General features: G+C 44.8%; 1 protein-coding gene across 2 annotated transcripts in view; it reads right to left on the reverse strand.

Annotated features, from left to right (window-relative positions):
• Positions 1-12,237, reverse strand: part of LOC311440067 (uncharacterized protein) — a 131,587-nt gene that overhangs the window by 61,820 nt on the left and 57,530 nt on the right. Inside the window, exons 1-2 of one of the 2 annotated variants that reach the window (XM_084526497.1) lie at positions 5,843-6,214; positions 5,069-5,165 (exon numbers count right to left, since the gene is read on the reverse strand). In XM_084526497.1, the coding sequence (XP_084382623.1) occupies positions 5,069-5,104 (36 nt within the window). In that variant the 5' untranslated portion in view covers positions 5,105-5,165; positions 5,843-6,214. Of the gene's footprint in view, positions 1-5,068; positions 5,166-5,842; positions 9,725-12,237 lie in introns of those variants that run through there. The other variant, XM_084526496.1, reaches the window with a different exon arrangement.

Consider the following 12,237-nt stretch of genomic DNA (forward strand, 5'->3'; position numbering starts at 1 on the left):
CCGCGCTGACACCCTGCCTGAGCACCGCTGATCTGCAGAAATAAAACGAACATGGGTGAGCACAGGCTCCGTAAAATATTTTGAAGGGTTCTAACAACCACCTCGTTATTTGGTGGCCAGGAGTTTGACAAGCAAAGGCAATAGATGCCACCCACTCAACCCAGCTGAGGTCTGAACCATGCCATCAGCATGACACGATGACGAGGCCCTCCGGCTCTCTCTTGCCTTGCTGCCCTGTCATTACAGCATTTCCCCAAGGCAGCAGGAACACCGGCATCCCATAAATCCTCCTCTCCTAGGCAACAAGCTGGCTGACTATTCATTTCCTACATTTGTTTTTTCATTCATTCTTGACTGCATAGCAGGTAGTTCCATCCACAAGGGTTTCTACCTTTGCAGCTTAGATTGTTTGAAGCAGCCAAAGTGATCTGGGAGCTTAAATCAGTGTCAGCCTAGGCTGATCACACACCATCTCCCTGCAGCTGTCAAAGCCAGCCAGGCTGGGCAAGGCGCTGAGAGCACTTGCTCTGACACAGCGTGGTCTGGGCGGCCCCCAGGAGTGCTCTCAGCAGCTGAGGTCTGGTGGTGGGATGGAGGAGTGCTGAGTTGGGACAGACCCCTCCATCTATTTTGAAAATACCATTTGTGGTAAATTAAGCTTCCTGGCAGCCCAGCCACTCATGGGAATGGGACCTCAATTTTGTACCCCTCCACAGCTTGAGAGGAGACATCAGCAGCTGAGCAGTGGCACAAGCAGAGAGGTGTAGTCCCTTATGCAGGGCAGGGCTCACCAAACAGCCCTTGCCTCTTTCCTCAGAAATGGCTGCACAAACGTTGTCCCCACTGGTGCCTCAGCCTGCTGTCTGGGGCATGAAATCTGCCAGCTAATTCCCAAATGTCACCTCAGCTAGAGGACAAATCCCCACGGTCTCGAATCTTGTCCCACTCTTGTGAACTGTGGCTGCAGAAATGATGATGGAAAAAAACAAAAAACAAAAAACAAAACAGAGCAGTACTGAGAAAGTACCACAGTGTATGTGAGAGACACTTTCTCTATATATGGTTCATCGCTGGATGAAATAAACAGACACGAGAGACCAAGCACTTTGTTGGGTCTTGTGGTGACATCCCACAGACCACCACTGCTGGCCACACTGCAGCCCACGCTCCTCTGAACTCCTCACTGATCTTCTGCATGACAGCTTCAGAAATCTCAAGCCAGTGGGTACAGTTGACTGACATATATTAATTTCAATTGTGTATAAAAAGACTCCTTCATTACAGCTTAAAGCATGGCAGTTACAACAAAGTTTTCAGGCTTTTCCCTGTCTTCTGCTGGCAAGACAGGTTTTTCCCATACATGTGAGGAAATCTTCCCAAACGGTATTGGGAAAAAAAAACACATCTCTGTTGAAAGCTGCCCAAATCACTAAGCTTGCAATGAGTGATGCAGTAGCTGGGGAGTAACTAAGAGGATTGAGCCTGTGCCTGCTCAGTGGGAGAGACGAGGAGTTCCTTCCAAGGTGTCAGCAGATGGCTGTGCGCTGAAGGTATTTCACCTGTGGGAGACAGCTGGCAGAAACCTGGAATGAGAGTCAGCTGCCTGACCAAATTGTCAAGCACAATTCAGCCACCCCAGGGCACCTGCAACACCTGCACGGGGCCAAGAGTGACCCAGGACATTTGGGAGATCACTGCTCCTCAGCTGTGACGCGTGGAGCTCGCTCACCTCACATGACACCAGTTCACCACATTTACACACCTCGATCGCTCCTCTAGAAACTGAGCTAAAAGCAATTGGAAAAGCTGGCAATGGCGAGAACTCGAGTTACAGCTCTCCTGGCTTCAGTGTTACAATTACAGTTTAGGGTCTGACATGAGAATATCACGATCTGATAACAATTTTCAGGAAAACAGCAACCTAAAGGGCAATGACACACTCTCCCTGCTCCATTTACAAATGTCACGGTCATATGAGATACTAGTCAATCACATCAGCAGACTAGAAATAAACCACAATAGGGTATGTTGATAAATATTGATTTCAAAACACTACAGCACTTCACATGACTAATGTTAATGTGATTTCACACAGAAGAAAACAACCAATGTTGGTTGCATGTTAACTGCATTTGGAGGAGTGAAACAGGTAACTAGCACCAGCCCTGGCTTTTGGCTTTTTATTCTCCGATTAAAAAAATGTGACTAGGTGTATCCAACAGTCAATGCCATTACCATCTCTAACACACCAATGACTGCTAACGCAGGACAACTGCAATGCCTCCAGGTACCATCGTGAAAGAAGAGCAGCAGGGTTCTTCTTTTCAGGGCAGTGTAGGCTGGTTTCGTACACCAAACAGAGCCCACTTCATCTAGGGGGTTGGAAAACGTCTGCGTGGCCCTTTAAGAGAATTGTATTCCAAGTTAAATCACCATCAAACAATTTTCACAACAGCATCTGCTACTGAACAGTTGTTAATTAGTCAGCGCCCCACACCCCCTTCAGTGAGGGAGGAAGAAGTGACTGCAAAGATGGAATTCTTAAAAAAAGAAAAGCCCCAAAAGCCCCGATAAGGATTGCAGCACTTTGTGGCCTACACCACGCTTGTCACAGGGCAGGGAGAGGGAACCTGCCTATCAGAGCGTGTTGCAATCGCTGCGGAAATGTCTTGCTCTTCTTGCTTCCTCTCCACCCTTCTTTGGGGAGTTAAGGTAAGGTGGGAACGCAGCTGCAGTGTTTAGGACATCCTGCCTGGGGACCCAGGACAACACTGACAGTGCTCCTTCAGCTTGCTCTACAGCCTCAGTTACTCTTCGGTTGCTTTAATGTTTTCTCCAAGTATCACTTCTCTAACTGTTGCAAGCAGAATAAAGAAGCTTCATGGAAGATCTTGAGCTGTTTCGACAATTGTAAAAGGGGCCACCCAACAGCCAACACAGTCAAGGATCTATTGAAACAAATGGTTCCACGCCGGGGGAGAGAGAATTTGGAGACGTGACTTGACCTGGGGAGAAGGTGCATCAAACGTTCACAGCCCTAGGGAAGTCGTGGGACAGCTGTTCTGACACCACCTCAGTTTTCCATCCTGTACCCAACCTCCAAACAAGGCATCCCGATGACTAACAGACTGAGAGGCCCACAGGGAGAAAGACAAAAGCCCCCCGTGCCTGCACAGGCAGCCCCCAGCGACCTGTGCACATACACGTAAGCAGTTTTCCTGGAGCAGCCACACAGCTGGCTCTGAAGGGCAGGTGCTCCATCTCCTCTTTTACCTCCTCCCAAACAGAGCAGGGCCACGGTGCTAAAAGGGACTGCTACTTGTTGCCATAACCCACACATTCTCATAGCCTCACCTATCTGAACACCCACAGAGAATTACTTAGGCTGCAAGCCCATCACAGCATCTGCCCACTCCTTAAATCGCAAGGGCCTCCTAGAAACACCAAGCATGGCAGTCTAAAAGTAATTTTTATTGTCACAAATTGCAATGCCACCAGCATCACGCGCACCCTCCCAGATGCACACAGCTCCGCAGTTTACCAAGCACACTTGGAATCTGAAGGGCCAACAGGGAAAGGGTCTCAATGCTGACAGCCTGAATTTTAGCTGTCAGCAATAAAAGCAGTTACAGAATGTGAAACATTTCAGTTCTACTGGTCTGTCGTGAATCTGCCTAACTTGCAATAATCTGCAAGTTTCCTCTACAACTGGCCATTTTCATGAAAAATATATATTTCTGGTGAAAGATATACACAGCTCAGCGCTGCGTGCATCATTCAAGCAAAATGGGAAGACATTCAGTGCAGTGGGAAAGGATCATTTCTGAATGCTGCGGAACCCAAATACAGATAAGGTACATTCAGCTCCCAAGTATACAAAACGCACTTAGAAGACATCCCAGCAAGATGGAAGAAAGGTCAAACTAAAGAAAGGGGGGAAAGGACTGTCATGGATACTCATGGACTTAGCTTGGGAGCTGTTCCAAGCAGGTATAATTTCAAACACATCCCCCACACCTGGAGTTTGCCATGTTCACAAATAAATTTCTCATTCTTTGACAAAACCATCCACTTCAGGAAGTCTGACGGGCAGCTAGAAACATGGGCACCAGGACAGTGTGATAGCCCCGTGTCCTGCTAACTTTTGATTACTAGGAAACGTTCTCATGTACAGTAAGGTAAATTCAACCAAAACCAGCAGCAGCCTTTCTGAAAGGGATGTTCTTTCCAAGCACATTTTTACTCTAATAAAGGAATTATTAAATATATTACTTCAGCAAATATATTCCAGCAAACGCATTGACTGTAATGTTCCAGAGACACTGTCACAAATTTATACTGTGGAATAGAAGTCATCAGTTAAAAGGGAGGCAGTGGACAATAACCCATGTGGTGGAAGAGCTATTTCAAAATGTGAGCTCAACCACATCCTGTTCAGTATATACTTGCCAATGTTCAATACAGCCTTCCTGAACCTGCAGAAAGCCTGAAACAACAGCTCCGAGAAACACATAGTATACACTTCATCTTAAAAGAAAGGTTTGCTCTGAAAACCAGCTATAATAGCTTAAACACTAACACTGACAGCTATATCCATGTTCAGCCCTGGAACAGATTTGTGCTCACTCAGAGCTGTCAGACAGTGCAAAGGCTGGAGGACCGCCATTATCTGGAACAGAACACAGCAGGGATTAATAATCCAAGCTCCTAGACTTGAGGTCCTAGACTTCAAGTCCCACCTTCACAGGAACGCAGGAGAAAGGGAAGGCACACTGAAATCTTCCTTTTGCTTCAGCAGCTCACAATCAGAATCTATATCCAGTACTTTCCAGGGTGGCAGATCTGCCTAATTCTATCTATCACACCTGCCCATCCAGCCTCATCGCATCACTAAAAGTCAGTTTCACGCAGGGAACTGGCAGAACCCTTAGTCAATTAGAAACACTGTATCTGAGCACAGCCTAAAAGTGAATGTACTGCCAAATAAGTCAACACAAGGAACTACCTGCCTCTCAGCTCAGCGTTTTCTGCAGTAACATCAAAATACAACAGAATTTTTTAGGCTTACCTGTAGCTGCCACACATCTTGGAGTTCACTGTGCATTCGAAGTTGTCCTCATGCTTCCACCACACAGGTTACATGCTTGAGTGTTGTCCACTTCTTTCTGGAGGCAAGCAAAAGACAGGAAGATAAGTATTTACTGAACACATATTCGCATCATTTCATTAAAGACCATGAGAACAGAGCAGGAAAAGGGGAAACAAAGTCAGTTTCAAATCAGTTCAATGATCCTCAGGCCCATCTGTCCATGTATTTGCATGTCTAAGAGCTGCTTAATGCTGTCACGCTGATAGTGGTGACCAAAATCAGCAAAGGGTCTATGCGTCCACAGAGGCAAACAGTCAAGGAACTGGGCTGCCTGCCCCCAGTGTTTTGCTGCACTGCTACAACAGCTGACACTCAAGAAGACGTGGAAAACACCTGACCTGACTCTGATTTAGCCACAGCAATAAGGTTTTATCATCAACACAGTAAGACAGAACTCCCATAATTTAGTGAGCAACAAGGCAAATTTATGCTTTTTTTATTTTATTTTTTTTGCTAGTTTTCTTAAGAAGCAGCAGCCCAGAAATGGATGCTGTAAGCATTATGCATGATTCGGTTTAGATTTCAAATTTTTTGTGCTAAAAGCAACGTGCCTCATCCGCTCTAGCTCCTGCTTGGGTGCTGCAGAGGCAGCTGAGCAGCTAATGGCACCAGGGCTTTGCAAGGCGTGGGGCAGTCAGGGAGGAAAAAGATTGCAAACAACTCCACTGACGTAGGAATAAAACATTCACCAACCTAACTCTCAACAAGCCTACAGGCTGCCTGCCATTAGTATGTGCTCTCCTTCCTCTCCGAGAGGAGAGCATCTCCGCAGCCTTTCTGAGGCAGAACCACCACAGATTCTGCCATGGGCACGCTTGGAAGTCCTTTTCCTCCCCTCAGGGAGCAACTTTGCATTCAAAAACATGGTTTATGGGGCCGTTTAGTTTTAAACCTCTGAATTTTAGCGGTAACAGCAGCCAAGAGCCGCAGCTCCCACACCACAGGAGCCTGCACCAGAACGTGAGGCGGCCAGGCTGGGGGCTCGCGCTTCTTCACGGGATGGCCAAAAACACCTTCAGAGAGGTGTTAACTTAAACCTTGGTGAGGTTTTAGGGGAAATATTCCCAGAAGGTGTGCGGAGAAGAGCCCCAGACCCACGCAGGCAGCCGCACCTCGAGCCGTGCCTGCGCCAGCCCGCCCTGAGGCGACGCCTCACGCAAGAAGCGCCCGCCTTCCCCAGCCTTTTATACCGGGGGCCCTCCCACTGGGGCGAGCTGACCAATCGCGTCGCAGAGCGGGAAAAGCGCTGTCCTATGGCTGCGGGGCTGAGGCCCAGAGCCCGCCCACCGTGGAGCTGCCCCTCCATGGCGGGGGGGGGGGGGGGGGGCGAGGCAGGAGGGTCCCTCACGGCCCGCAGGGGGCTGCTCACGGCCAGGGGACCCCCGGGAGCATCTAAACTCCACCTGGACACTGACAGGGAAAAATAAATGTAAACAGTGACAAAGGGAGGTGCAGAAACGTTGAGGGACTGGCGGGCAGTGCTGCCCGCAGAGGTGTCGGGAAGAGCTTGTGAGGAAAATGGCGCTGCCTCAGATAAACGGGTCATTGCTGTCCGGTCATTGCTGGGAAGAGCCTCGGTGGCGTTGCCGAAAACAGCAGTGGAAAAAGGGAACCGAAAACCTTCAAGGAGCTGCGGAGGGTCACCCTTCCCACAGCCTGGCAGCCAGCCAGCTGCCCTTGTGCAACCGCTCTCCGTGGTGTAAAACACCCAGAAACGGAGACCCAGCGGGCAGGGGCCAGGGACACACAAGTGTGCAACGGCACCAGGTCAAGGGGGACCTGGACACGTCCCCTTGTCTGCAGCCCCCTGGGATGTGGTGTTCCCCGCCTAACTGCCCCCTACCAAGAATAAATACTAATTAACCTGAATCATGATTTGAACCATACGTTGTATCTATCTTTAACTTTACACTGCTCTGAGATGCACTCTAGGGAAAAATGAGATCCCTTCCTTTGATAGAGCTAATTGTAGGCCTCAGCAAGACAGCATTTCTTGGCAATACCATGCTCTTATCTTTAAATACTTTTACAATCTATAAGGGTTTGAAAAGACATGCATTTTGAGGGCCTCCAATACAACTGGTTTCGTGATCAAGGATAATTTAATCCTGTAACTTTCCCACGTCCTGCTGGAGAAAGGAGGTGAGGTGAAGGTGAGTTACTCCTTGCAGCAAGAGCAGCTTTTTCAGTGCACACAAGCGTTGTATTGAGGCTTTTCCAAAACCCAGCCAAAGGCTGCCAAGATTTATCCCCCCGAAGCTGGGGACAGCAGGCTGGAGGCTCTAAATTATCTTATGTTGAGTTGGTTGAAATCAATAGCGCTTTATAAAGATTTTAGTACCAGAGAGAGAATAATAGAACAGGGTTAAAACGAAGATTTGTTTTCCTGAGTATATCAACATTTTCAAAGCTGTTCTGTTTTTATTATTTCTTTTGTTGTAAGTAGCTCCAATATTTTCTAAATTACAGATAGCTGTTGAAATCTTGTGTAACAAAACTGTTTTTCATTATGACTGTAATTATGCAGGCAACATGTATCCAGAGGGGAAACTATATGGACTTCATATACTGTAAAAGCCAAGACCTTCCATAAACGTAGCTACATTCTCTTCTAGAAAAAACAACTTATTTGGGGAAAAAATATATTCAGATTTCAAAAAACAGCTACAGGGATATTTAGCAATTCTTAGCAAGAACCACGCAAAATCAAATTCTGCCCAACTCCACCTCTCAGACACCTTCTGGCACAACACAGTCTTGCACTAGACATAGTCTGGCTACCATAGGTTGGTAGGCAACATTTGCGATATAATCTTCACATCATTTCAGCTGGACCTTACTGTAACTCTGCAGGGCTTTACAGAAGTAAATGAGGAGAGAGAATATGCCCTATGATGTGGATACAGAAGTTTTAACAAGCTTGCAGGTGAAGTTGTGCAATAAAGCTTCTATTTTAAAGTTGCATAAACACTACTTCAATGGTTTAATAACGTGATTTGTTTGTAGAGCATGAACATTATCTGTAACTAGCAGCCCAGTGAGTCCAAACTGTGTCCAGCGATGCCCTTTACCCAGGTGACGGCACACCTTTCTGACCCAAACCCTTTGCTGCAGAACAAAAATTTCACTTGTGAGGCCCAGACATTGCCCACCCCGTTGTCGCATGGCCATGTGAGGAACTGCTTCGGTGTCAGTGCACCTGCTTTGCAACTGGGTCCTCTGAAACACAGGCTACTGGTTGCCATGTGTAACTGACTGCGAGTAGCACATCTCCCAACACCTACTACTGCCCCTTGAGGGGCAGCAAGGCAAAGAAGATGGGCTGTGCATGTCCCAGAAATCACCTCTTCAGCTGCCAAGGGAAAGGTAGAGGAAAGAACGCTCTTCCCACACAGTTAGAGAACCTCAGAGGGCTAATCCCTGATAATTTCAGTTTATTAGCTCTTACTTGGAAATGAGAGGAAACTGTACAGCTGTGAAGCGCTGGGCCAACGATAATAGTTACCTTTGCCCTCCTGGAGAAAAGCCCACAAGTCTATCCTGGAGCAAGGCACTGCAGCTCCATCTCTGAGAAAAGCTAGAGCAGATATTCGGTAGCTAAAACAATTAATGATGAAATACTGCTCCACCCTCTGGGTGAGTCCAACCACCATCGTCCTCCTCTCTGTCTTGCAAAGTGGCTGTGGTTCTAGGGTCGTATAGCACTAACCAGGTGGAGCAAAGAACAAGAGACAAACAGAAGTAGCATCATTCCTCCAAAAATTTATGGAAATAATATATCTAATGCTTTTGAGAACCCCACTAAATTGAGTGCCTAAACTGCTCTTTAGCCCTTCTATTTAGGATATTGGATAGACGATCGTCAAGTAGGAAACACTGACCGAATTTAGGTTACCTAAATAGGGTCCCAGGTGCTCATGTGTATTTTAGGCACATAAAGCACCTCTCTGGTCGAGTCCTTTCCTTGAACTGCAGATTCATGTTCTTAGGTGAGTCCCATAACTAAAACTGCCATCATAACAAATGCACAGGCATCTCCTTTCCTGGATGTAGGTGGTTTCAACCCCTGGATTAGTTATAAGAAGCAACGTCCTGGAGAACACAGAGCTTAGGAAGATGAGTAATATCTGAAGTGCGGAGGCAGTAAGAGATGAACCACATATTATGTTCTTTTATTTAATAATTTATAAATAAATATCAGCTTTCCCCAAACTGTCCCTCAGCCTAGCAATTATATGTTGGCTGATTTCTTGTTAGTGCTGTTCTTTTATAATAACAAACTGTTCCCAAAGCCTCACATACAGAGAGCTAGACAATCAAAGCACTGTGTGCGATTTTCCACTTAATTCATTCAGTTAGCTGCAATTAAAACAATACAATTCAGAGCCTTGTGTGTTTCCCTGCAAAAATACAAAACTTTAGTTGTTACTATTAATATATACAACCTACAAGAAAGAGTTAACAGAGCCCCTGTTGTAGCAGAGTAATTTTCTTATCCTTTTCTGTAGATGTCCCAGCAGTCATCAGTATTTCTTTCAGTCGCTGTTCTTCAAAAGGCACATGCTTTTCATTCAACTGCAGAGAAAGAAAAGGAATTCAGTGGGCCAGATTCCCTCTGTGGTCAGGTCCATTCACTGCAGCCACCCAGGGAAAAATCTAGTTGAAGGTGCAGGGGTATCATCGAGAGGAAAATTGAACTTACCTAGAAGGGAAGAGGTCATCATTTTATCAGGTAGCAAACAAAATTCTGTTCAGCTTTTACCTAGACATTTTACCTGAAAGTTTCTGGAAAAGCACTGCCTTCATGAACACCGATCTCTACCCACACATTCAATATAAGTGACATACAAAGTTGTCACACCGCTGTAGAGCCATTCCTTTTTTGTTTTATGGGGCTTCACTAATGAAACCTGATGACAATCTAATTAATATCACACCAGTTTCAGAAGTGCAAAAAAGCACAGAGGCCGAGTCTTGCCCCATGACAGTGTTAAGTTATTCTAATAGAGCATCTGTGATTGTCTCCTGCACCACCAAGCTCCCCAAATGCTGGATAGATTTCCACCAGCCAAAAACAGACTCTAAGTGCACAGTGCTCAAAGAGTGGTAACATCCCTACAGTCTGAGGTTGCACTATGTTTGACCAAGACTCACAATGTTTCCAGAGCTTCCATGAGCAAGATACATCTTAATATTGTCCAGAGTAGAAAGCTATACTCCTGATGCACTATAATTTGGTATGTTGATTCAGTATTTCATCTCTAATTTTTGACAGAGGTTTTCATTCACCCTACTCCTGCACTGAAATGGCAAACCACTGATTTGAGTCTGTACGCTTAATTATTAACCCACCAACATAAATGAGCATTTAATTTCATCTCAGTTCATGAAGAAAGAAGTATTTGTGTCTACTTTGATAAGATGGTATGAAATTTACTCAAATGTTTACCAAACTATGTGAAATCCTACTGGAAGAATATGTTCTGAAAGTTTGTGAATAAAGCCCCCCAGGAAAAAGTAACACCAAAACGTGTGTCAGAACAGATTCCCAAACTCTGATCCAAAAAGAATTCACAGCTTATTCAGTGTTCACCTTTATTCTTTTGTTCCAGTACACAACAGCACAAAAATGGGATGGCAAAGCAAAGAAGAAAAACTAGCGTTTCTTTTCCAGAAAGGTAAAACTGCCAAACCGAGCTCCAATTACAGAAACACTTCCAGTGCTTTCTTTCCTTCCAGTTACCGCAGTTCTACAAAGATGTTACATGGTGATGAATGACAAGGAAGGCAATCCACTAAATAAGATACCTATTCCAAAGTTATCCCTATTAAAAGAAAGGCTAATACTGCACTTCTGGCACACGACTGTAGGCTTGAAGATTCTTGAAATCTGCACATAATTTGGGTGCAAGAAGTCTAGTTGAAAGACCACATCTCTAAATGTCAATGAACGTTTCCAGCAACAGTCTAAAAAAAAAAAAATCTCTCTTTGGCACAATTTTTTCCAAATGTGTTCTCATAACTTAGGTTGCTGTAACAGTTAACACTAGGCAGATAGCAACTGTATGTGTTCTGTAAATAAGCATACTTTTCATAAGGCATTTCAAGGCAATTAGATTACTAACAAACTTTAAAAGTTAAACTATGTAGTCCAAGGATCATGTTATGGCAGTAAGTTATATACAGTAAGGCACTGTCCATAAAATCAAAGTGGTATTTCGTATCACTTTACATATCACACTGACATTATTGACTGACCTATATATGCTGATAACATTTTCATTGTCATCTACACTTAACCTTTTTTATCCTTTCAAGTGCCCTTATGTCCAATACCTGAAACCATGCAATTCAGGTCCACAGAGTAACTCCAAAAATCACATCAAGGAAGTCCTTTACTGGTTTCTGTCAATGACTTCCAGATTAAATCTGCTCGTTTTATAAATGCAGTAAAGGGTTTTGGTAAGTGTCTAGCCTAAAAACACACGGTTGAAGTTAGTAGTCTTTTCAATCCAACAACAAAGGACCCTGCAACTAGAATAAAGTTAGTAACTGCTGATGACACACATACCAGAATAAAAAAGAAAAAAAAAAAAAAAAGAAGAAAAAAAAAGAAGCAAACATTGCCTCACCCCTTTGTATCAGAAGAAAACCATGCTTAAGAACTGGAAGAAGATTATGGAGCGCACAGAAAGAATAGGTTTGTGTATGAAACTAACCTTTTACCTACTCACCTTTCAGATATTTGGCTTCATTAAACTCCCAAGAATCAGTGCAAGAACGAGCATAAATGCCAGAATGCCAAGGTAAGGAACAGGCAGACTTTGTAAATCTGTTCACAGTAGTGTTCCAGATTGGTGCTAAAATAAGAGTTATGAGCTACATTCACTTCAAGTAAATATAAGAATATCTATAACTCAGCTCAGGCCTTCTTTAGTCATCATCTATTTGGGAAGAAAGGAAGGAATTATAGCTTCTGTAGAACAGTGCTCATTTTTCTTAGTGACAGAAAGTGAAAGTGAACAAACTCTGGCCCTTCTCCAGTTCAAGTCAAGGCGAGTTATATGTGTGAGTCTCTGAAACTGAGA

The sequence above is a fragment of the Aythya ferina genome (genome assembly GCF_964211825.1).
Source record: "Aythya ferina genome assembly, chromosome: 7".
In the NCBI taxonomy this organism is placed as follows: domain Eukaryota; kingdom Metazoa; phylum Chordata; class Aves; order Anseriformes; family Anatidae; genus Aythya; species Aythya ferina.